Here is a 27,856-nt window from a genome sequence, read left to right as displayed (position 1 = left end):
TTGCAAAAAGATCAACTCCATATTGTATAAAAATATCTAATATGTGTTTATACTAATTAAACTAATAATGTTAATTAACATAAGGGTCTATCTGCAATTAAAAGAAACAAATAGAGCAAAATGGTGCTATTTGATATCTATGTAGAGCAAAAAGGTGCTATCTGACAAATAGCACCGTTTTGCCCTCAGTAACTGATTAAATATCAAGATAAGAAAAAGCCATGTGTTATTAATTTTATTACTTATCATCCTATTTTCTACATGATGCTGATGTATAACATATGTGTATGAATGTGTGTTCATTGAAGAAAACAGAAAAACATAAAAGACAAAGAAAATTAATTTATAAAGGTAAGTAATTAACTATAAATACATTTAAAAAAAAATGATAATTTTTCAATTTCATTTGTGTAAATACAATCAAATTCATTAGATTATGACACCAAAAATAGCTTAAAACAAAAACAAAGCAAATCATTGCAGAATGTGTTGAGGGTCTACATGGGTGTGTTGATAAAAATAGCAGTTAAGTACTTAATTTATATTCTGTTTATAATGTAATGGAATTTTTTTTTTATTATTTGAAGAGGAAATGTGAGAAACCTTCATTTAAATTGAATATACAGTTACCTTTTTAATCAAAATATAGTTACAGACTGAGGGTCTACGGAAGTTTTCAAATTGGTCAACGGAAAAAAAGTCACAGGAAAAAAAGTCACAGGAAAAAAAGTCACAAAACCTCTAGGAAAAAAAGTCACAGGAAAAAAAGTCTCAAGAAAAAAAGTCACAGGAAAAAAAGTCACAATTATAAAATTATTTGAAAGAAGTATATAAAATGTTTTATAAGAAGTATGTTGGAATGCACATGACAAAAGTGATTTTGTATATCAGCTGTATGAAATAGATAATTTAAAAAAATGTAGTTTTGTTAAATAAAAATAATACTACTAGTAAAAGTGTATCAGATCAATTATTTTTAAATAAAAGCTTTTAAAATTTATATAGGTAAAGCGCACATCGATATTAACAGATTTCGTTTTATTTATGGGTTAATAAAATAAAAAAATATATGTTTTTCATCATTTTTTTTTTAATAAATACACCAAAAAAATGAAAAGTGTAATAATTTATGTTCTCTTTTTAAAACCAAACTCTTAAACAAACAGGATAAGCCATTTGTTTCCTTTTCATTCATGATAAGCCCTAGTTGTTTTTCATGGGTAGGGCTTCCTTCCAAAAGAGGAAGTGAAAGGTCTGCAAAAAAGGGAAAGGTGCCACAAGAAGCCACTAATTAATCTCAACAGTCACTGTCAATAAATGTTGTAATTACATAATTATTGTTAATGGGGATGCTTTGTTTGTTTAACATGTAATTGAAGGATCCTCATGAAATTGGTAAAAACACAGCTATAGAAAAACAAAAATCACAATAACATGTGGTCAAACCATATCATAGACTTTCTAACTTTGACTCAAATTAAAGAAAATGTATGACTTCATTTACTTTTCTATAAAAGAAAAAAATAATTTCAAGTGTTATTAAATCAAGTATGGAAGTCATCAAGAGCAACAAAGGTGGTTCCAAACTTTGCTACCAGGGGTACATGTACACTAAGCATACTACCAGAAAGACAGTACAGTGGTGGAAATGTGTGAAGCGATCCAGCACTGCATGTAAAGGGTCCATTACAACTTCTCTGCAGAATGAAAATCCAACTCCTGGCCAGCCACACAACCATGATCCAAGTGATATTAGCATAAAGTACACTAAGTCCAGGTACGCAATGAAAGAGCAGGCTGCTTTCACCAGGGACAAACCAAGCCAGATCTTCGCCCAGGTTGTTTCAACATGTGAAGATGATGTGCAAGCAATGATGCTCAGAGAAGAGAATTGTAAACGCACCATGCGCAACCAGCGTCCAACACCACCTGTTTACATTTAACCATTAGTTGTCATCTCTGCTATATATCAAGTGAACTTTAAGTAAAACTATGTGCATCACATGTTCATTATCTGTTGTTCATTGATAAAGACATTTATTTGTGCTTGATTATTTATTATGTTACTATTATTGACTTATATTATTATGATGTATACATTAAATCTACATTACTACATTCAATTCGTTTTGCTTAATTTATTTCTTTAACACTATATCAACAGGTCATACATAAAAAAAAAAGGTATGAAACAAAAAGAACTTCAACATGTATCAGTACACGATCTTGTACAGGTGACCTATGTTTGTTAATTTCTGTGTCATTTTGGTCTCTTGTGGACAGTTGGGTACCACATCTTCTTTTTTAATATATCAATACACGAGCTTGTACAGGTTTTCTTTTGCTTTGCGATTTTACGTGTAATTTCCAAAGCAAAAGAGCATAAGACTTCTAGAAAAATACGTTTAGCTGTCTATAACTAGCATCATTCAAGAAAGATATGAAACAAAACTTATTACAACAAAACATACATTGTATCAGTTCACGAGCGTGTACAGGTTTTCTTTTGCTTTTGTAGAAACATATGCTAAGCTGTCTAATTTGCTTCTAATGTAAAAACACATGAAACAAAAATAATTACAACAAAACATGTATCAGTAACATTACAAAAAAAATCCTTTGAATGACATTGAAGACCTGTTGGTGAACGTCTGCTGTTGTCTGTTCTATGGTCGGGTTGTTGTCTCTTTGACACATTTCCTAGTTTACATTCTAGATTTTATAATAAAACAAAAGGACATGGGATACAAAAAACACAAAACCATACTTGCACATGAACAGCAGAAAAAAAAACACACACAGACAAAAGTCATTACCAATATATAAGTGCAGATCATATGACAGTTTTCATACAAAATATTAATTGTGACTTTTTTTCCTGTGACTTTTTTTCCTGTGACTTTTTTTCCTGTGACTTTTTTTCCGTGACTTTTTTTCCGTGACTTTTTTTCCTGTGACTTTTTTTCCTACATTCTTCAAATTAATGTTATGATACTTTTAAGGACTGGTAGCATAAAATAGGTCTGACTAAAAATAAAAGTGAAAATATTTTAATTTTCAGATGGATGGCGTGGAGGAATGGTCAGACTGGTCTGACACTGACCTGCTGAAGATTCACAACTATTATGAATTAAATGGTGGACAGTCTACAGGTGAAACACAACATACTACAAGCGCAAGTCAAAATCAACATACAAAGAACCCTGTAAATGGTGACAATGAATCAAACCATTGCATTTCTGAAGAGTCTGAAAGTAGGCCATCAAATATTTCAAGTGAGCAATCATCTGATACAATAAGAGACAGGCCAAGTCAGCATGATGACATCCCTAGGAATGGTAGGAATGAAACCAATGCAAGTTGTTCTAATGCATCAGAAATAGAACTATCCAGTACTTTAACAGAACAATCATCAGCAGCTTCTAATACTACATCGGATATAAGTGGTGGAAATCAAGATGAAAATATGCATAATGGATCAGAGAGTAGTCAAGTACAGCATGAAGTTGTTCAGTCAAAACACCAAAGCATACTTCAAAATAATAAAACAGCAGAAATTCCTGAACACCGACCTTTAGCTGGTTATACTTCTAGTGATTCATCTAATGATGATACACCACTTATAAAGCTTACTAAAAACAAACTTAGGCTAAAGAAACAAGATGCTCTCAGAAAAAGTGCTTTGAAAAGGCTTCTTAATGCTAAACGTTATATATACAATGTTCGTGATAAACGTACAAACGCAGGGAACATGACACCAGTACCACGAAAAAAGTTGTACCATTTCCGTAAACGACAAATCCAAACTAAACGGACATCTATGCCGACAAGTGATTTGTCTGATGATTCAGGAGATGAACTGTACAAACCAAGTAAAAAGGATCTTCAATCTTCAGACTCAGACATGACATCTGAAAGGGACTCTGTAAAGATAACGGCACAGCAAGCAGGGGATATTTTCGCCACTTACTATCAGTTGGGATCATATGAGAAGCAAAGAAACTTTATTTGCCAACATGTAGAGCAAACTAAGGCCAAAAGATGTACCACAAATAGAAAAGAAAATTCCAACACTTATTTTCTAACTACTGACGGTAAAAAAGAGCGAGTTTGTAAAGCTTTCTTCCTGGGAATTCTGCATGTCAGCAAAAAAACAGTAGAATATTCCTTAAAAAAGAAAGAGCATGGAGTATTTGTTGGCCGTGATAATCGTGGAAAGAACCCATCCATAAACCGAACTCCAGAAGGTGATAGGCATTTTATAAGGGAACACATACAATCATTTCCAACGGTATCATCACACTACACAAGAAAAGACTCCAACCGCCAATATCTAAGTTCAAACCTGTCAGTTCAAAAGATGCACCAGCTGTATGAAAAATAATGTCAGAGGAAAGGCAAAATAACATGTAAAATTAACGTCTATCGTGATACCTTCTGTAATGAGTTTAACCTGGCATTTCATAAACCAAAAAAGGACCAGTGTTCAACATGTACTATCTTTTATGAAAAGAAACAAAGAGGTGAAATTACAATTGAAGACGAAGAACAATTTCAAGAGCATCAAACGAAGAAAGAGAAATCAAGGGAGGAAAAAAGACTCGACAAGGAAAGAGCCAAGACAGATCGATCTTTTACTGCTGTTACCTTTGACTTGGAGGCAGTGCTGCCAACACCCTGTAGCATGGTTGGGGATCTTTTTTATAAAAGATGTCTGTCAATATACAACCTGTCATTCTATTCACTTGGGGATAGTAAAGGCACATGCTATTTGTGGGACGAGACGAATGGAGGAAGGGGTTCAAGTGACATTGGATCGTGCATACTAATGCACATCAACTCACTAGCGGAAAAAAATTCCGCTGTTGAAGAAATTACATACTTTTCAGATACTTGTGGTGGACAAAACAGAAACCAGTTTGTGACCTCTGCATTGCTGTATGCCTTAAATTTTCATCCAAACTTAAAAGCAATTAATCACAAGTTTTTTGAAAGGGGTCACTCGGAAATGGAAGCCGACTCCATACACTCATCAGTTGAGAGAGCCAAAAAAAGTACAAAGGTATACCATCCGTCACAGTGGGACACTGTCGTGTCAATGGCGAGGAAGAGAAATCCTTATATTGTTATTCCAGTGAATTATAGAGATTTTTATGAACTAAAAGGCTTAAAAACCGACTTGAACATCAATTTGAAAAAAACAGTTTCGGGAGAAACAATCAATTGGCTGAAAGTCAAGTGGATTCGGGTAACGAAAGAAAATCCAGGAAGTGTATTTTTTAACAATGGCTTTGATCCTGAGAATTTTATGGAAGCTAAGTTTCAGACAAGTAGTTTAAGAGGAAGAAAAAAGAAGACTGGAAATATTAAACTGTCACCTTTGTACGAGTCTAAACTACAAATTTCTGCTGCAAAGAAAGCAGATCTCCTATCATTGTGCAAGAGCGGGGTTATACCAACTACATATCACTCGTACTATGAAAGTCTTCCGGTCGGAAAATTAGTGAAGGACACCTTGCCAGAGCCAGACATTACAGAAAAAGATTTCAATGACAACATTTAATTCAAATCCAACGTCTAATGCTGTGCATTTGTAACAAATAATAAATCATGTTCTATTCAATTTTGTTTTTAATTACAAAAAGCCGACTGTCAAAAGGTACCAGAAAAAATCTCTGAATGCTCAGACTAATGTCAGGTCAATGTCATACAAAATCTAAATACAAAATCAAATATTATTCATTATTTTATACCGTTAAAAGCTTTAAATGAAATACAGAATAAACCAAACACAATATGTAATTATATTCACTTTTTTGGCTTGTACTGACTGCAGAACCGGGCATATTTTATGACAAATTAGTGAAACACTTCTGTCAGTATAAATATAATCCAAACAATTGTCAAAATCCTTACTTAAGCAATAAAAGATTGAAAATATTTAAAACACTTACATGATGAAACAGAAAAAATGTTGAGCAAAAAGGTGCTATATGGCAGATAGTACCCTTTTGTTCTAAAGTTTTGTCACCTTTGTCAAAAGGCAAAAAGGGGCTATCTGCATTGACCTACTTTTATCCTATTTATACCTACTTAATCATCCCAAACTTTTGACAAATTACACACATCAACATTATCTCATATTTGACCAATTTATAGATCATATAAATGACAAACTGATTTTTAATAATTTGATAAACCTTTAAACTCGATTTTCTCAAAACTATGAAATATGCAGATAACCCCTTTTTGCTCTGAACCCTCGAAGTGTGGATACAGATCTGTATGGATAGTATATTAGAATAATCAGTGAAATGGCATTTGACAGTGTTAACCCCTATCTGTTGTTTCTTATTTTTTCTCAAAAGGAATGGTTAAACTTCAGTCAAAAGTGACAGAAATACCAGATTCAGTACAATAAAAAATCAAAATGTGTGTGCACTGTTAGAGGGTAGTGATGTAAGAGAACAACAATGGCTAATTAAAAATGTGCTAGCGTAGGCAAATATGAAAATGAATATTCCAGCTCCATATTTTAGCACCAAATAGGCAACAAACATGTAGATGTTAATTCTTGCAGTTGTATTTGAAATTTCAATGGCTAACTACCTTTATTATGCCTCATGAGGCCTAGGCATGCCCTTAATTGTTATTGTACCTTCATTAAATACCCAATCAATTATACAAAAAAAATACATACCAGCATGTTTCAGCTAACCCTAATTTGTAGTGCATACCCAGTGATTCCAGAATTTCTAATTGGGGGTGGGGGCGGGGGCATTGGCTGCGTAAGAGGTAGCCAGATCTAGTCATGCTTCCGTGATTCCCTAAATAATCAATACATTTGTCTTAGATTCCCTTCAGCTCTATTAAAGTAAGACTGGTTCCCTATAGCTAGTAGTTATTAGCTAAAAATGTTTGTATATAAATAAAATAATATTACCCACAACTTACCCTATTTTTCAGCATACCAGCGGAAATACATGTATTATTTCTTTTTGTCTTTTGAAATTTGCTATAAGTTGTGCTAGGGGCAGTCTTAAACATGTACATGTAGCTACATGTATTAAAGGTATATTTTAGGTTGTTTAAAAGCATTATAGTTTATTGTGACTTTTAAATTAATTTAAAGAAAAGCAATAAAAACATGGGTTCTACGTTTTTTTTTCTTTAAATGTTTTAAGTTGGTCCAAGGACATATATAGAGGGAGGATAACATCTTAACAATCCTTGATGTATTAAAAAAATATGTAGAGAATCATTGGAGAAACCACACTGTACACCTTAAACCTTTAAAACTTGTTGATGGATTTTAATGGAATAAATATTTTCCTAAACTTAAATGATCCCCACATTTGTATTTCAAATATACATTTGTATAATTTTGGGAAATTTCAGTCACTCAACAAATACTTGTTATCCTATATGCATATATATATATAAGTAAAAGGGTTATGGAGCGAAAAAGGTCCTTGACATGAGATATGTTTACCAAAAAAATAATTACCAATGGAAGAAGTAAGACTTTTTGTGTAACCTGCCTTTGTGTTAATTTTTTTATTATTGATCAAGTCGAAAATGCTATCTAAAACACATACCACTCATGCAAAAAGAGGTGTCAGACAATTTTTTTTTTATCATACTGCTTTAATTACATTAAAGATGTCTGTTTCCGTTTTTTCCGTTAAATACCAATTCCTCAGAGCAATTGGTACTTTGCGGAACGGAACGGAACGGAAAAATAAATTAAAAAGTTTAAATCAGATTCAACTTGATCACTGTCTCTAATCATCGTCGGAACGGGCTGTTGAAGGCCTCTTTTTTAAAATATAATTACCGATGGAAGGAGAAAGACTTTTTGTGTAACCTGCCTTTGTGTTAAATTTTTTATTATTGATCAAGTCGAAAATGCTATCTAAAACACATACTACTCATGCAAAAAGAGGTGTCAGACAATTTTTTTTATCATACTGCTTTAATTACATTAAAGATGTCTGTTTCCGTTTTTTCCGTTAAATACCAATTCCTCAGAGCAATTGGTACTTTGCGGAATGGAACGGAACGGAAAAATAAATTAAAAAGTTTACATCAGATTCAACTTGATCACTGTCTCTAATCATCGTCGGAACGGGCTGTTGAAGGCCTCTTTTTTAAAATATAATTACCGATGGAAGGAGAAAGACTTTTTGTGTAACCTGCCTTTGTGTTAAATTTTTTATTTTTGATCAAGTCGAAAATGCTATCTAAAACACATACCACTCATGCAAAAAGAGGTGTCAGACAATTTTTTTATCATACTGCTTTAATTACATTAAAGATGTCTGTTTCCGTTTTTTCCGTTAAATACCAATTCTTCAGAGCAATTGGTACTTTGCGGAACGGAACGGAACGGAAAAATAAATTAAAAAGTTTACATCAGATTCAACTGGATCACTATCTCTAATCATCGTCGGAACGGGCTGTTGAAGGCCCCTTTTGTAAAATATAATTACCGATGGAAGGAGAAAGACTTTTTGTGTAACCTGCCTTAAATTTTTTATTATTGATCAAGTCGAAAATGCTATCTAAAACACATACCACTCATGCAAAAAGAGGTGTCAGACAAATTTTTTTATCATACTGCTTTAATTACATTAAAGATGTCTGTTTCCGTTTTTTCCGTTAAATACCAATTCCTCAGAGCAATTGGTACTTTGCGGAACGGAACGGAACGGAAAAATAAATTAAAAAGTTTACATCAGATTCAACTGGATCACTGTCTCTAATCATCGTCGGAACGGGCTGTTGAAGGCCCCTTTTTTAAAATATAATTACCGATGGAAGGAGAAAGACTTTTTGTGTAACCTGCCTTAAATTTTTTATTATTGATCAAGTCGAAAATGCTATCTAAAACACATACCACTCATGCAAAAAGAGGTGTCAGACAATTTTTTTTATCATACTGCTTTAATTACATTAAAGATGTCTGTTTCCGTTTTTTCCGTTAAATACCAATTCCTCAGAGCAATTGGTACTTTGCGGAACGGAACGGAACGGAAAAATAAATTAAAAAGGTTTACATCAGATTCAACTGGATCACTATCTCTAATCATCGTCGGAACGGGCTGTTGAAGGCCCCTTTTTTAAAATATAATTACCGATGGAAGGAGAAAGACTTTTTGTGTAACCTGCCTTAAATTTTTTATTATTGATCAAGTCGAAAATGCTATCTAAAACACATACCACTCACGCAAAAAGAGGTGTCAGACAATTTTTTGTTATCATACTGCTTTAATTACATTAAAGATGTCTGTTTCCGTTTTTTCCGTTAAATACCAATTCCTCAGAGCAATTGGTACTTTGCGGAACGGAACGGAACGGAAAAACAAATTAAAAAGTTTACATCAGATTCAACTTGATCACTGTCTCTAATCATCGTCGGAACGGGCTGTTGAAGGCCTCTTTTTTAAAATATAATTACCGATGGAAGGAGAAAGACTTTTTGTGTAACCTGCCTTTGTGTTAAATTTTTTATTATTGATCAAGTCGAAAATGCTATCTAAAACACATACCACTCGTGCAAAAAGAGGTGTCAGACAATTTTTTTTTATCATACTGCTTTAATTACATTAAAGATGTCTGTTTCCGTTTTTTCCGTTAAATACCAATTCCTCAGAGCAATTGGTACTTTGCGGAACGGAACGGAACGGAAAAATAAATTAAAAAGTTTAAATCAGATTCATTTTGATCACTGTCTCTAATCAAGGACGACGTGAGGTCAGTCTAGATATCATAATGCATGACTTGCAAATGCGTTAATTTCATGATAATTTATCAGAACAATCCGACATATTCATCTACAGAATATTTCCCGATGTTATACATTATTACACATTTCACCTGTGAAGATGAGATTAAGTATACATTTGTGTTATTTGTATATGGAAAACCGTAAAACACAGAAATTCTAAAGTTTGTTTTGTTTTAAAGATTTTTCGAAATTTTGATAAATGCCCCCTTTGGATACCTTAAATGAAATTCCGTTCCGTTCCGTTCCGTTCCGTTCCGTTCCGTAAAGTACCAATAGCCAGCAACACGACGGGTGCCACATGTGGAGCAGGATCTGCCTACCCTCCCGGAGCACCTGAGATCACTCCTAGTTTTTGGTAGGGTTCGTGTTGTTTATTCTTTAGTTTTCTATGTTGTGTCATGTGTACTTTTGTTTGTCTGTTTGTCTTTTTCATTTTAAGTCATGGCGTTGTCAGTTTATTTTCGATTTATGAGTTTGACTGTCCCTCTGGTATCTTTTGTCCCTCTTTTTTAACACAATTAATGTTTGTTTTTTTTTCCTGAACGACTACATACCGATCACTGTCATCGTAGATCGACGGTAAACTACTACTGTGTGTCAGCATATTTTTGTCGATGTGACTTTTAATATATTCGGGCGTACATTATGCCCACTAGTTTAGGTACTCTGACCCCTATGCAATATTCGGATTAGCTCGAAGCTTGTGCATGCTGAAAACCCAATGTCGTACTGAGAATCCTCATTCAGAGTTTAAGTTTCGAGCTATTTGATAAAATTCATTTAAATTAACCTTGATAGTCTACTTTTCATACTTACAACTTCCGTTGGTTTCGGTTTATTTATTACATGCTTAATGATGCAACCAACAACAAACAACAGAACCGACCCACCAACACCAAGTCCAGCTCCTACTAAAATTGTTGGCACTACAAAACGTAACATTTCATAAACATGAAAATATACGTTTAAAACACGGAAAGATACTGTAAAACACACACACATACAACAAAACAAACAAAAAACTAGTTTTCTATGCGAGGAATTTTTTATCATATTGTAAAAATGTCCACTGTCCCTCTGGTATCTTCGGTCCCTCTTTTCCAGTTTCGTGTTTTATTAGATTGTTACAAGCACAAAACGATTGTTTCTATTTTCTGTTAGTTGTTTTTCCATTCCATCATTAATAATAATTTTTATACGTATCATGCGTATAGGTAAAAAAAAAAACCATTTTATCGCAAACCGCGAGCTCTGGTGATATGACTTTTACCTTGTAAGTCGACTGATCAGAATTGAGCATTCACAAGTTGTCAAAGTCAGTTCACAAGTATATTTAAGACGGTCACATGTTTATCTGCTTGTCCAAGTCAGGAACCTCGACCGCAAACGTCTTTGGTAAAGTCTAAACTTTTATGTTTTGGTTTCTGTTTTTTTAAAGATATTCTGGTAGTTTCTGATAAATTTCAGAGTAAAAAGTAAATTCTGTAATCTTCATTTATATTAACTTACAGTCAACATCCGTGAAACTAAAACTAAAGGACTTCTTAGAACTATCAGTAGGTTGCTTAGACTGAGAACCTGGAACATTGTAACAATAAGTAGGAGTCATCACCATTATCGAAAACAAATTTAAAAAAGATTAAAACATAGAAAATTGAAATTTTGAATTTTTGAAATACTAAGGCTTTTCTGCCTCAGAAATAGATTACCTTTGGCAAAACTTTGAGGAATTTTGGTCCTCAATGCTCTTCAACTTCGTACTTTATTTGTCCTTTTTAACTTTTTTTAATTCGAGCGTCACTGATAAGTTTTTTGTAGACCAAACGCGCGTCTGGCGTTAATACAAAATTAAATCCTGATATCTATGATGAGTTTATTTGTTGAACACGAGTTTGAAACTATAGGAATCAAGCATGATAATCAAAGGCTCAATGTAACTAATTTGAATTGAAAAACATAGTGTTGTTAGTGTAATAGCATCACCAATATAGTTAAATGAACCGATTAAGACTAATCAAATGTGAAACTGAAATAATAATAATAAAAAAACACATTGAAACAAGAACTTCATATTCAAAATTACAACCCAGTTTTCTAATTTCTTACATTAAATAAAGATACCTTCCAAAAGCTTGGCTTACTTGTTATATTGTTAGTTATGAGTGGTGTTGTTTTTGTACCACTGGACGGACTTTTTTGTACCGATGAACCCAAGCATGGATTAACCCCGCATGCATGTGTTTCGCGATCAACACCTTGACAGTTTGTACCACCGTAAGACGGCATTGGATTTGAACACGTTCTTTTTCTAAATTGTGTCCCTCCACCGCAAGATGTAGAACATGTACTCCAAGATCCATATGCAGTCCAGCCGCCATCAACTGAAAAAAAGTTATAGTTTTACCATATACAGTCCGCCAAAAGTTAAGCACCACCGAAATATAACTGACAATATTTGTTTAACTATTGCGAATTTTTTTTTATGTTTGGTGTTATGAATTGCCTTTAAAATACACCAAGAAAATTCATTACGACCAAAAAGATCGAACTCCGATAAAGCAGTCAAGCAACTTTTTATTAAAGGGCATCTGCGCGTTTACAAATACACTGTTTCTCCAGGGTGTCGTGTTAGTGTTCGAACATTGGTCCGTCGACTTCATAGAGGCAACAGAAGAGCAAGTCGTGTTGTACAGAGACCTGTCCTAACAGGCAGGCACAGTACAGTCAGGTTTCAATAGGATAATAGATATCTATGCTTGAACATGAGAAGCTGGCAAAACACTCATTGGTCAGATGAGAGTCTGTTCATGTTACGACCAATAGACGCCATAATACGAATTTCGCGGGGAAACAAAATGGTCTATGACCAAAACAACATTTGCCCAATGACTGCATTCGGTCCTGGTGGTGTTACTGTACGGGGTTTCTTCTTATACTGTTGTAAGCCGTGTATGCATATTCTGCAGGGTCACATAAACGGACAGACATACAGAGATTTTGTGCCTTAAAACATGGTAGTCCCTCATTTTGATAATCCCCCACTTGCGTCAACATGGTCACGACCCTTGTACATGGACGACAACGCTAGACCACACAGGACAAGGATAGTAACCGAATCCAAAAAGCAAAAATCCATTTAATTACACCATCTTTTGACCTTCCATGTCTCCATACATAAATCCTATCGAACATGTCTGGGATGCCATTGGCAGAAATATCAATCGCAGACATGTTCGATAGGGTTTATGTATTTCTTTGAACGCAAAACCTAAATGCATAGAACCTTCATAAGTGACCAAAATTATATTTGTGGTTTGTTTATGGTATATGTTAGCAAAATTGCTACTACATGAATGTTTTCTTTTTATCGAGGAATAATTGATTTTTTAAATTGGAAAAAAATTCAATGCAATAAAAATAGGTGGTGCTTAACTTTTGGCGGACTGTATATATACTAGTAGTTAGTACGTTTGTGATAACTTCTATCAAAGAGGGGCGAAAGATACCAGAGGGACAGTCGAACTAACAAATCGAAAACAAACCGACAACGCCATGGCTAAAAATGAAAAAGACAAACAGACAAACAATATTACACATGACACAACATAGAAAACTAAAGAATAAGCAACACGAACCCCAGCAAAAACTGGGGGTGGTCTAAGGTGCTCCGGAAGGGTAAGCAGATCCTGCTCCACATGTGGCACCGGTCGTGTTGCTCAATTTATACCACATCCGGTAAATAGTCTAATTCCGTAGGTCAAATTCGTGAAAGACAAGGGGATTGTAGTTACGACGTAAGGAACATTTCCGATATCATCTATGAAACGGTTATTCCATAACGGCCAACCAACTCGTGATGGGCTTCCGTAAAATTTACGTAGGGATGATTTCAACTTCACCATTTGGAACTCTTGGTTTAATAGCTTCCTTGTGAGCAGCAACCCTCTATCAAGAAAATCATGATAGGAAATGCAAGGACGGAAAAATCGTATCAATTGGGAGATATATACCCCGTATGCAGGTGCTGCTGGAATGTCGCTACTAGAAATGGAAACCTATACATTACTATCGCCGTAGTCCATAATCACCCCTGGCGACTCTCAGAGAAATATTAGAGTATTTTGCGAGGTTTCATAATAACAGAGAAAGTACATATAATATAAGGGCATAGTGCATAAGAAGTGGATACTATAACATTCTAACATCTTTCAATGCACATGCAATCAAAAAAAATCTGACTTCTTCGACCTTTACACATTTATTCCTCATTCTGAACCTAGACAAATATTAAGATAATAAGATAATAAGTCCAATGTCACTTTTAAACGTTACAAATATCTTCATTTAAGAAAAGGACAAATCATACTTAGTAAAATTACTTTCGATTCTGACAAGGTTCTCTGACACTTACATCGACAAATTAACGGTTCTTGCTTTTGTTATTTATAACATATTTGTCATGTTTGTTTAACGCGTTTTTCTAGGAGAGAGTCGGTATTCTTGTGGTACAAAATTTGCACATTTCTCGCCAAATTGATCCTAAATTTGCATGAGACAGACCTATTTACAGAAACGTTGTTCGTTCGCATTTCTGAACTTCACGATGAATAAAGGACGGGATTATTTGTTGTTTGTTTGCGACACAGACACCCTAGAAATCATGATGGCGCCTACAAAAGTCCTCTAAGGAATCACTTCTACTTTTTTTTTATAAGGAACATTTAGTTGAATAGGTTCATTATCAACAGCCCCGTCAAGGAAGTTGTGATGCGACACACAACCCTTAAAAAATCGTATCAATGGACAGTTATTAAAATTTCATATGCAGGTGTTATATAGGAAGGTAGCCACATAGAAATGGAAAGTTAACAATCGTTAAACTGATATTTTTTGTTTTTGTACATTGAGTTTAGTTATCAATCGACTAGATTAGAAAGAAGTTAGGTGCGAACCGGACACACTAGTAGCTCTGGTAATGCTTTATTTAAAGTTCAATTCGATTCATTGACGATACTCCAGGGTTGGGATTTCTATCAGGACTTCAATGAAGAACGTCGCTGCTTACGAGGCTGTTATTGTACAAATGTCTGGTGGAATGGTTCGTTATAATAAATTTGAAGTCATCTATTGGACTTTTTTACAAACATCAAATATTTTCAGTTTAAGTTTGTGAGACTTAATTTTTGCAGTTGTATGTAAATAATTGATTTTTTTTGTTTACATTTTACATGTTTGGTTTAAAATACTTTACCAGGAGGAAAGTTGAAAACAAGAAATACTTAGAGGTCGATTTGGTTATAATTTTAACCTTTTATGATCATGATGTTTTTCGTTTTAAATAAAGAAGATGGATTTGTTTTACCAGTTTTACCAAACACATATATTACAATTAGTATGCGTCTCTGACTTTTTATGTCTGTGTTTTAACTATTTAGTTGTTTATGAGAACATTAGATAGTTGGTTTTCCCGTTTGAATGGTTTTACACTAGTAATTTTGGGGCCCTTTATAGCTTGTTTTTCGGTGTGAGCCAAGGCTCCGTGTTGAAGGCCGTACATTGACCTATAATGGTTTACTTTTATAAATTGTTATTTGGATGGAGAGTTGTCTCATTGGCACTCATACCACATCTTCCTATATCTATTTAGTTTTTCTTTACGTTTAATGATAACTCTTCGTAGTATTTTCCTCCGTAAACTTGCCCTATTACTTCTTATTTTCCATTTTTTGCACAATGTCCATTTAATTCACGTCTAAAACAAAGATCGATAGCTATACTTTATACACACAAGCATAATTATAAGTTTTGATACAATTACACACAAACATTTTTGTAAATAAAATGAACAAAATCTTGAAAAGAGAATATGCTCTTTTTATCTACTAGTTACTAGTACTTTGATACGGGACATTAATAACTTCTATCAACGGTTGGTACCTTTTGGTTGTACAGTTGTGACAACAGGAAAATTTTTGGTGCTCTTTGGTACAGGTGGACCTAAGAATGGTAAAAATAAACAAGTATGCATACTTATATAGATAGACAGATTTTCCTACAAGTGAGAGGTTTAGCTAGCTATAAAAACAGGTTCAACCCCCCATTTTCTGCATAAGAAAATGCCTGTACCAAGTCAGAAATATGACAGTTTGTTTGATTTGTTTGAGCTTTTGATTTCTATCTTTGATGTGTTGCTTCTTTTACAATTTTGTATCATTCTATGTACGTGATTTGGTCTCTGGTGGAGAGTTGATTCATTGGCAATCGTACCACATGATCTTCTTATTTTTATATCACGTGGCTGGTATCATATATTCACAAATGATTAGATACCAAGGGTTTTTTTCTCTTAAAAAAAACTTAATTCATTCAAAATCATTATTTCATGTTAACTATCCTAAAATGTTTATCTAAGAAATGCATTTATCTAAGAAATGCATTTAACTAAGAAATGCAATTACTGATTTTAGATTAGTGAATATAACATACAAAATTTCTGACAACAATCTTCACGCGGACGCGACACAGTGTACGTGTTACAGAATACTTACAACTAGTATATCTTTCCCATGTTTTAATTGAAAGTTCTACTTTATGTGATATATGCTGAGTATTAGGCTGACCCCACGAATTATCCACAAGCAGCAGTGCTTTAGGCGATGTATCAGGATACCAAAATCTTACGGTCTGGTCAGAATAAGAAATCACCATTCCGCCATAAGAGTCATTTCTGTTAACATTCTGTACCGCGCCGGAACCATGAAATATAAAATTCTTACTTGTACCATCAAGAGCTTTGATCTGTAATGACAAAACAAATCCAAACAGAGTTTATTACTTTTCATTTATTTAATTGCAAAATGCGAAAAAAAATCCGATTTTGTTAATATCTCATGAGCAGCTCAGTGGCAGCACTCTTCTTGCGCACATGAGTAAGTTGGATTCGTGTTGCTCAATCTTTCTTTTTTTTTTTTTTTTTTTATCGTTGTGAACTTTTCTTCAGTCCTGGCTTGATTTTATTAGTTACATAGTGTGCTCGTGACCTAATACGGTACATATGGGGGTCAGTAAATTCCATATGGGGTGAGAGCGTTTTACGTCACTAACACATATATGTAAGTTAACGAATTTATCTTACCGACTATATTAACGTGTGAAATTTAGACAAATGACCTATCAAAATGAGCAAGTCTTCAAAACTGTAAGCATTAAGAAACTACTTCCATTGATCCTACAAAAACAGATGCCAACAATAACAACTTGTTAGGTTTAAAAGTGTTTTATGAATTTATTTCAATCTTAATCACCAATTTCTTAGTCTGTTGAAATCTTTAAGATTTTTTCTCAGTACCGTTTTGTTTTTATGAAGGGACGTTACACCACTACTAACCTAGCCTGGGGTCCTGGCTACTGATTAGCTCCGCTACATGTTATCGACGCAGTATGATTGGGCCAGGTTTCCAGGCTACTACTAACCGTGTATGAAATTAGCCCCGCCTCCCTTCCAACCTAATATCTATAATACTAAAATTACGAGGTCCAATTTGTCAGCCGTCATCACGTTAAAACGACGAATCAAAGAATTCAACTTTATATACAACTAATATAGTACACAGGTGTAGATTAAAAACTACACCACTCCAGGCCCTTTTGTTTTCCACGTAATTAATATTGCCAATAATTAAGAAGTTCCGGGTCGAGTCCGATACCGATACCAATAGTATAATCACCTGTTACCTATTACCTTATCTGTACGTTCCGCATCTGACAGGCGCACCACCAAACGGTGTATTCAGGATTAATATGCTATTTACACGGGTCATAATCACAGGGTTGACACTACTAAATTGTCAAATTGTTACCTATTGTAGTATCTTAATCCGTAAGACTTTCTAAGATAACAATACGAATACTAAAAATCTGGACTAAAAATAAGTTTCAATTTGTTAGCGGGCATGACGTTAAACAGCGAATCAAAGAATTCAACTTTATTTATAACTAATATAGGACAATGCTGTTGATTAAAAAATACTCCATTCCAGGACCTTTTTTTTCCAAATAATTAATATTACAAATAATGGATAAGTTCCAGTTCGACGGGTTCAAACAGAAAGATTTGAAAGCAGAGAAAATTGTGTATCTTATAATCGGCATGACTTTATCAGATGACAGTACTAATACTAAAATAAGGCTTGCGCATAGTTATATACTTTAATTCAGTCATGGACCCGCGACATCACGGGTGTGTTCTAGTGGAATATAAAGTGACGTAACACCACTACTAATATAAGTTATATGGTTCGCTACTGACCCCATACGGATCCATAGAGGGTTAGTAAAATCCATAGGGGGTGAGGCCGGAGGCCGAGTCCCCTATGAATTTTATTCACCCTCTATGGATCCGTAGGGGGTCAGTAGTTAGCCGTATAACGAATTTATCGGACGCTGGACTTTTTCTGCGGCGTTTTGTTGAAAAATAAACAATGAAACACAACAACATTAATAGATGACGTCGCCATTAACGCGTCATGAACCCCCTATGAAACTTACTAACCCCCTACGGTCTCATAGGGGGTCACCACGTGACAGCGTTAAACCAATCACAACGTGATAATTCATCTGTGGTCCGATAACTGTGTATGAAATAAGCCCCGCCTCCCTACTAACCTAATATGAAATATACACGGTCTCCACGCGGACGCTTTTAATCAATCATATTCCTAGAAATGTATAGGAGGTAAGATAAAACGCTGTCCCAGTTTCTCGTCGACTTTTGATTGAATTGCCCATTATCATCATCTCATTTTGCTATGAATCGATTATATTTTGCAGCATTTATAATAACTGGAAATGTAGAATACTCGTGTATAGGCATATATGTAAAGCGGTATGCAGTTTTTAAACATTGTATCAGTGTTTTAAGCGGGTAGAACTGACAAAAAATCGACGTATCAAAACATTTGACAGTTTAAAAGAATGTTAGATTATATACCGCAAGAAAACACGAAAATTAACGAAACCGAGCAAGACCACGGCTCCCATGTCCAGATAAGTATAGGCATTAATGAAGATATGTTTTAGTTTTTACAGTCTATTTTGTGACATTCTAATTTTTTTTCAAAGTCTGTACATGTTTCTTTTAATTTGCACTTGTTGTATATATATATATATATAACTGTAGATTGCTGTTACCCAGATAAAAATAGCACATGCATATGGAGAGACTTCTACTCACTATGATATCTATCAGATTGTTTTCTCTATCGATAGGCTGGGTTAGGCTCATGGTATATGATGTAGATGGTAAAGTTACTGATTGAGTGAAGTTACTCTTAGAAGTGAGTTTTTTCCATGCATATATCTTTACAGTACCGGACTTCTCAACTTTTCCATTATTTTTACCCCATCCATCTGCAATGCTGAATAAACCACCTTCAAATACATACAATATTTACAGAGAAACACAGTTTACAATATCTAGTTCGGTAATTTGCATTTACCACAAAGAAGATTCTTTAGTCAGGCGTCGCTGATAATGAAAGCTTGAACTTTAATTAATTGATCTCCACACAGAAAGAAAAATGGGAAGATCACAGAGAAATGATTTATACTGCATTTAATGTTTGTTTTAGATTATTTTAATGTTTTGTTCTGTTTATTCTGAAAAACAAGGCATACCAAATACTATTTAAAATTAAGAAGTTGTTATATAACGCACTGAAAAAGAAAAAAAAACAATAAAAAAACAAGCAGGACTATACTACTAGTAAATATGTATTAAAAACACATTCATACCGTGTCCTCCATTTGGCGCCCATAATCTAAATACATTACTATCGTAACCGTATATTACTCCTCCCCAGTCCGTACCCGTTGGATTGGTCTGCATAGACGAACCTGTTCAAATCAATTTTTTATAAGTATTTGAGCTCTGAATGCTGGTTTATTCCTATAAGTTTTGATCGCCATTGGTAGTCCATTTTGATTAACTAATGTTTGTCATCTTTGAATGATGCTTTATCATAAAGCTATGTATAAATTGGGTTTTGCTTATATATATCTACTTCAAATACAACTATATTTATAAAAAAAAAAAAATCTTCCATCCACCAATACTGAAAAGCATGTTTGTTATATTTATGACGAGGAGAGCACAAAATTCCATATGTATATAAATTTCTTTTAATTAAAAAGTGCTAGAATAAGATGGTTTTCAGTTTTACCCTCGTGTGTTCAAAAGTCTTAATCGAGAATCTCAACTTAATATAAGGACGGAGCATCAATGGCAACACTCATTGCATTTTCCGAGTACACTAGTCCATTCGAGTAACATCCATTTTATATGCTTAAAAACTCCTCCAATCGAGCTAACTTGTGTCCTTGCCCAACCTCTCATTTTCGAATCCGTCGAGCAGCGAGACAGGATTCGGCCGGGCTAACTTAAGATGTGGATCCAAACCACATATAAGATTCGCATGATATCATTATGCAGATATGGTCAGCGCACTAAGTTTTATCTATAGGCAGTTCTGTCATTGGTGCGCAGGTCGCATGAGTGGTCCCGATGACGCTAGTCGGAGATGTGCTATGGATACAACTAACATTCGCCATGTTTAACAATCAAATTTTTACTCTTTCTTTTAATATTAAAAATCATATACAATGTATGTGTGTCGTGTGTGTGTTCTATTATAAGTTTGCATTGAAAACTATAGATGTTAAATATGATTTACCGACAGCTTCAGTAATAATACCAGAAGGTAGTGTGACTTGTACGATTGCATAGTCTGGTTCTGTTCCTAATCCGTGGGATACTTCCTTGTAAGTGTTAGCTACAACACACATTGATGGAATTAAAACTATTAGATTTTGGTCAGTTGATAGTTTGTACACGTTGATTGAAGTCTTAAAATTTTCTAGCGTATTTCAAAGTAACTCAATTGTCTTATTATCTAATACCCATAACATTCGAGTGTGCATACTAAGTATAATATTTAATATGTGCATGTAAGTCGATGAATTGGCTCTTAAAAAGTGCCGGTGCATTCCAAGTTCTTTCCAAGTTACAACTTTAAGTGAGCCATGCAATAAAGCTGTTGACACAATTCATATTGTATTATGACTTTTTTTATTATGTATATCTTGTCTCGTATTTTTTCTTTAAGGTTACATTTCTTGAAACTTTTAAATTGTATATGCCAGTAAAATCATTTAAGATGAAAGTTCATGTATAACTTCTTTGGGTGCAACATGTAAGAGATGAAACAGATTGTATTTACTTTTCACCAAACATACGTTTTAATGCTCTTGTTTTGTCATTTTACTAATAAATGTAAAGTGTTCATCGATATTATTTGGACCACATATCTAACAATTGTTAAGTCTATTATAAATTGACACTTGAATGTAATACAGATTACACTAGTGTCTTGTCGAAGGCCTTTCTCTTACCTCCTACCTAGTGTCAAAGGGACGATTTAAACACTTACAAAAATTTAACATCATGAAAGAAAAAAAAGTAAAGTGACTTGCAAAGCATTCTTGTTGAAAAAAATATTTCGCTTTAATTATACCAATACGTACTTTAAAAGACTAATGTACTGATCAATAATTTAATATTTGACAGTGAAAAAAAATCTGCTTACTCGTTGTATCCATTGGTATCGACGACGATTCAAAATCTGGTTTTGGGAAGTTATTCTTGCCCCATGCTCGGATCCTGTATTCGGCGGATATTTCACTTTGTTGGACAGGACCAGACCAAGCACTCCCTCCTTCAAAGTATAAAAAAGATGTGAACGTTTTAATTGATTATATGCTGAACTAAAGAGAACAATATAGTATGGTTCCAGTCCTTATGTGATCATGCAAAATGTGATTCAATGACCGAAAGCCGTAAATTGTCCCTTATAATTGAGATACAATTTCTATAGAATGCATTCTAAAATCAATTTTAAGAGAGATAACTTTAATAATATCCTATAGAATTTAATGTTAACTGTATGCCAATTATCTGTCCCGATAAGGCAGTAAATGGAAATATTACTCATTTCATTCATGTACACTAACATTGCAACTGATTGACAAATATAGACTTTAGACTTTTAAGTTTGAGTGTACCATAAAATTTGGCTTTTCAAAATTTATTAGATGGACTATTACAGTTTGCACTACGTGATTATTTTGTAGATGTGGAATTTTCCGGAAAGCAATCACTTATAACTATGCAAAAGAACCAGGATTGTGTAAATATGGTACAATTAAAAAGAATTTTATCGTTTTACGCGCTTATTAATGCTTGTTATTTGCAAAATAAATCTGTACAAAATCTTATTAAACATATGTTAAAAAATCCTATTTCAACAACGGATTTTCAATAACAATGAATTCAATCTATATGAAGACTTACAGCAAATCCTTTTTGTTATACAACATCCTCGTATTAGCAGACCTCATGGTTTTAATCATTGGAAAATAAGTTATGTACCTGTAAAAATCACCTTTCCAACATTATGTCCGTCATGTTTATTGGGGACAGAAACTACCACTGCTTCGTCATTGTAATAAAACTCAAGCATTGGAAAATAAGTTATGTATATATAAAAAAGATGTGGTATGATTGCCAATGAGACAATCGTCCACACGAGACTATGTACCTGTAAAAATCACCTTTCCAACATCATGTCCGTCATGTTTACTAGGAACAGCAACTACCACTGATTCATCATTATAATAAAATACAAGTCCACCATAAGGACTATCTACATCATCATCTCTCTGTGAAGACCCTAGTCCTGAAAAGTAAAACTGTTTTTCTGGTTTATTGCCGCCCGGTCTTACTTGGACGTCAACTTTGATAGGAAATCCCCTTATTGCATGCTCCATTATTTGGGGTAAAGCGTTGTCCTGTGCTGTTATTTTGATCCATGAACTGATGAAATGTGGTTTCTGTAAACATGTTGTCCAGTCGGCTTGCGACCCTGTCAAAATGTAATGAATAGGTTTAGTTTTTTTTTAACAAATGCCTGGGAAGTCAAAAAATGTTGACTGCTACATATATTTGACATTTTTACCTATTATGTCGGTTTGTTTTGTTCACGCATCGTCGATGATGGAACTTGATGCGATTGTCAAACAAGTGAGAGATTTAGCTAGCTATAAAACGGCCAGGTTCAATCCACCATTTTCTACGTAAGAAAATTCCTGTACCAAGGCAGGAATACAACAGTTGTTATCTTTTCGTTTCATGTGTTTGAGCTTTTGATTTTCCATTTGATTAGGGACTTTCTATTTTTAATTTTCCTCGGAGTTCAGTATGTTTGTGATTTTACTTTTTACATAACTGAATCGAAAAACATTAAAAGCAACAATTTTTATGCCCCACCAACGATAGTAGAGGGGCATTATGTTTTCTGGTCTGTGCATTTATATGAAAAATAAATGCAAGAGTTTATAATCATACTATACAGAGAAAAAAACCAGAAACCCACCCTCATCTCCAAATTGAAGTTACTAGTAACCTACATCAGGCATTTCAGGCACTTCAGACACTTCCCATTACAGAATCATTAATCATTCGGAGGTCAATTCAAACCCATTTTTCTATGATTCAATAGGGATTCAGTCAAAATTAGATTGATGTAACTATTTAGTAAAAAAACACAGTATGGATATTTTTGTCTCTATCATAAAAAAACGTACATGTGAAAAAAACCTGTCAAAATAGGTGCAATTTGGGTACCCTTACGTTATTACTGGTAAGTTATTAATTCTTCCATAGAAATAAAGATTTTGTTATAGTAGTACTTAACATATTTATATTCCTATGTTTTATAGAACGAACACAGCATAATCGACAAAAATTGAGATTATATTATCTAGAAGTTAATTCCGTTTTAATTTCAACAAAATCCGACGATACGTTTTTTTGAGAAATACTTGTGTTTTGACTGATATTAGAAACGTCACTAAATTATATTCGCAAACCAATATATATAGTCGTGTCTATGTTTTATATATTTGTCCTTATTTATGACATATAATTTTATTTTAAAAGTTATAATTTCATTTGAAAAAAAACCATTTCAATATATAAATAACACATAGCTGAGAGGGTGATAGAGCAGATTGGTACCCCGAGAAAACATTGTCAACCGCGGCGAAGCCAAGGTTGACAATGCTTTTTCAAGGGGTACCAATCTGCTCTATCACCCTCTCAGCTATGTGTTATTTAATTTATTATACTGAACGTCCTACCATTTTTGTCTTTTACAGATTAATTTTATTTCAAAAGGATTTTCTATGACGTTACGTACATAACAACGTTACGAGTGTTAGAAATAAACAACAAGATGGTTTATTTTTTTTCATTTTGACAGTTAAATAATAAAATTTGATCCAGAACGTAAAACTTAAGCATTGACTTTGTATTCATCTACTTGATGTAAATTCAATCCATTGTCCTTTAAATTGTCGATTTTTGATTGGTTTAGACGAGAGGGTAACATTCAAAAAAATTGTCACCCTCTCAGCTATGTGATAGAGTAAAATGACACCCTCGTATTAGCCAATCAAAATATGGCATTTTAACGTGAAGTATAATAAAATAAAATGTCAAATGAATTGTTTTTCGTAAATCAGCTATTTTTATGTTGTGTGATAAAAACATTTTTATTAAACGCTCACCGATTAAATGACTGATAAGTAGCAACCCTTTATATAACAAATCTTATCCTTTATTGATGATATACAGATGATGTTCATTATGCTACTATTATAAAAATTAAAAAAAAACTATAAAAAAAACCACAAAAATTCAAACACAACAAAACTATTAAAAAACACAAAAAATCAAACACAACAACGAAAAACACAACAAAACAAAAAACTAAAAAAAAAACAATACACAACTGAACAACAAAACAACAAAACAACAAAACAACAAAAAAAGAGAAAAAAAATACACACACAAAAAAACAGAAACAGGTAGTTTTTATAATAGAATTGTCAAAACTTGTAAATGTCTCCTTCAAACATTAAAAGAATGTTAACCTCGAGCTCAAAGAATGAAGATAAATCATATAAAACCTCTAAGTAAACCCTAAATATTTGTGCATTTAAAGATAATGGTAAATCAAGCAAAACCTTCACAAAAAGAAAGTGGCATTACAAGTGTATTTTTACACATTACAATTTCTTTCCGCATTTTTTTTTTTTAATTTGCAACATTTTAACAATAAGTCAGTCCAAAATTTGATACAAGAATAATACCTTCAAGTAGACACGATGTAGATAGCACAAATATAAATATTCAGTGTGTGTATCAGTATGTTGGATGTTGCTATTTCGCAATTGGTTGAAATTCCTAATATGCAATAAAGAACAATGAAACCTGTTATCATTATCCCACGCAACGAACATATTAAACTAATCTTGACCTGTCCGTCAGTTTTGTCCGTATGACATATATGTATCATACTTCATAGTAAAATGAAACATCAATGCTATTTTTTTTCTTATATATAAAACTTACAAAAGTTATTGTTTTAAGAAGAAGAAAAAACTTTATTTCATTTGACAAAAGTTTCTCAAGAAGAAGATGGGCACTTACACACGTGAACATTGAGTTCAATAAAACTTTAATAAATAAAAAAAAAGCTAATTTTGAAAAAAAAACCCATTACTTACCCCTAACGTATAGAAGGAGTGTTAAATGAAGAAATTTAAGTTCCATCCTCAGGATTGTTAAAGCATTGACTGTTATCAAATTTTTATCCAATATATATTATTTTGGGGATTATAGTCGACGAATAGAAAACCCTTGCAAATCATATCATCGATATCATTTAATTCAATCAATATCATTATTTTTTTTGTTGTAAATGCGTTTATAAAATACTATTCGGTACTTAAAAAAAAATATGATAGATCCATTAATAATATCTTTCTTGTTTTGTTTTTTTGGAGGATAAAATCCGAAGTAATGCGATATAACGGACACTTTTATTTACCTGTTTTGATTTTAACATACTTTTAGTTTACTACGTAAAACACTGGACTTATCGAGTGCAAAATATAGCACTCTTTATCTCTTCATGTGTTAATATTATAAATGAAATTTCATAAAAATATTTTTTGAAGAACAGTTATTTGTAACATCAACTTGGTTTATTATAGTGAGAAATATAGTATATATATCAGTTAAAAATGAGTTAAATTGAGAATTGAAATAGCAATGTGCCAAAGAGACAACAATTCGACTAACAGCCGAAGGCCACCTACAATAGGTCTCCAACACATCGTGAAAATATCTGTTTATGGAGGGATTTGCTGATTTTATGACGTATACATATGTATATCAGTCAAAAGTTAACTTGACTATTGGCAAGGTTTAATGGGCACAAAGGGCTGAAAAGTACAACTATTGTTTTTAATGTGTTTGCATTGCATGTCTGAAGACTAGATAATGCATTCAATGAATGCTTGCAGTCAGACATGTTTAAAATATGAAATGTTCGACGTAGACATTAAACAATGCTCGGACAAAAAATAAGTGATACGGTTTCACTTACAAAATAATTTCCTACCCAAACATCAGAACCGTACAATTAAAGTTTGATTAAAAACTTTATCATGAGATATATTCGTCGATTTGCTAATAAATCAATCAGATGGCCATCACCCTGTAGACTAAAATAAACTAGCCGTTGCTTTCTAAAATCAAGTGTCAAACATATAAGACAATAACTTGCTTTCATTATAAGAATCAAAGGACACAAAGATGATGTTGAAAACTTAAGAAAGGTGTATGCTGTAAAGTTTTAAGGTAAAGGAACAACCAATGCATTCTGTTTTACAGATCCAATGGTCATGCGCGTCTGGAATTATCATGAGTCGCTAAACTTCTTAAGTCTTGTATTGAGGAAGGAAGGCTGCAGTCTCCATTGAAGGCCAACATTTGTATTATGATCTGAATGATAAAAATCCATCACAGTACATTTTTAAAGGAGCGACAACAATCATATTGTATTTATTTCTAATAGAGAGTTGAAACGACACCATTGTGCACTTCTTAAGCACTTTGCCATATAAGTTTTAGAACCATAGCGAGCGATATAAATTATATGTCAAGATTTGAGACACTTCACTTTAAATGTTGCCATTTCATTCGAAAAAGACCACCGTACATCAATCAATATTTCAACTACGTGGATACGTGGAAATTTTCCATTATATTGTAACATAGCCCTTCAAAAAAGCTTCATATTAGTAAGCTGCTGCTCAGACTTCATGGAACAGACTTCGAAACCATTTCAGGACTGAAAATAGTTTTTCACATTTTAGAAGTCTTGTTCAGTCCTGGAACGGTTTTGAATGTCGCTGTTCTGCTTGCAGATAATTATTGAGCTGTTTATTATTCATGTTGGTATTTGGTTGTTGTGGTCGAGCATGATTTTACTTCATTCTAAATTTGTTGCTTAATTTTTATTGAATGATATGTATGTTAAATTCAACTTTGTATTACGGGTTGTTTTATATGTTAAATTAGATATGTATATGTTCTTACATTCGGTCAAAAGCTCGTTAGGATCAAAATAAAGTTTTTCTTATCTCATCTTCTTATAGTAACTGACGGTAGTTACATAATTGAGATATCCTGACTAATTTCCATGAAAAATGTTTGAGTTTAACAAGACTACCGGTAGACACCGGTGATTCTAAGCATACATTACTTATTGAAGTTGGAAGGGATCAGAATAGTCACTGCCAATTTCCAGTAACATTTTAAAAAAAAATAGATGGAATACATTTTTGATTATTTTTGTTTGGGAACTATTACTGGAAGTTGTTCAAACTTGGCTTATAATATGAAAGTGACTGTGATGCAATACAGCTAGATTTAGATGCAGCTGATAGGTGGGAGCAATACTGGTTGATGGCCTTCCATTCAGATGATGTCGTCGTCGTCTGCGTCATCCGAAGACACATTGGTTGCCGGACAATAACGTTAGTTTTTAAAAGTGAATGAATCTTTATGAATTTATTTTTGAAGGATCAATACCAAAATTA

The 27,856-nt window shown here is 33.4% G+C and overlaps 1 protein-coding gene across 1 annotated transcript; it reads right to left on the bottom strand.

Moving 5' to 3' along the window:
* Positions 1-10,570: 10,570 nt before the first annotated feature.
* LOC139522622 (uncharacterized) lies at positions 10,571-25,581 on the bottom strand. The gene is made up of 11 exons (XM_071316087.1): positions 25,475-25,581; positions 22,444-22,767; positions 21,433-21,561; positions 20,521-20,619; positions 19,583-19,684; positions 19,023-19,219; positions 16,339-16,588; positions 15,728-15,787; positions 11,932-12,171; positions 11,300-11,368; positions 10,571-10,716 (listed from the first exon to the last, which is right to left on the bottom strand). Exons 1-11 carry the CDS (start codon positions 25,518-25,520, stop codon positions 10,571-10,573), a joined length of 1,662 nt encoding a protein of 553 aa, XP_071172188.1. The 5' UTR covers positions 25,521-25,581.
* Positions 25,582-27,856: the final 2,275 nt, after the last annotated feature.

Source organism: Mytilus edulis, chromosome 5 (assembly GCF_963676685.1).
Source record: "Mytilus edulis chromosome 5, xbMytEdul2.2, whole genome shotgun sequence".
Taxonomy (NCBI): domain Eukaryota; kingdom Metazoa; phylum Mollusca; class Bivalvia; order Mytilida; family Mytilidae; genus Mytilus; species Mytilus edulis.
This window is presented reverse-complemented; position numbering and strand designations above follow the sequence as displayed.

Excerpts from the sequence above, each read along its gene's own strand:
- LOC139522622 (XM_071316087.1), bottom strand. The coding sequence starts at position 25,520 with ATGGAACTTAAATTTCTTCATTTAACACTCCTTCTATACGTTAGGG. Across the intron at positions 19,220-19,582 it reads GGCGCCAAATGGAGGACACG|GTGGTTTATTCAGCATTGCA; the intron begins GTATGAATGTGT and ends ATGTATTTGAAG. Across the intron at positions 10,717-11,299 it reads TAGTTTCACGGATGTTGACT|TGCCAACAATTTTAGTAGGA; the intron begins GTAAGTTAATAT and ends TACGTTTTGTAG.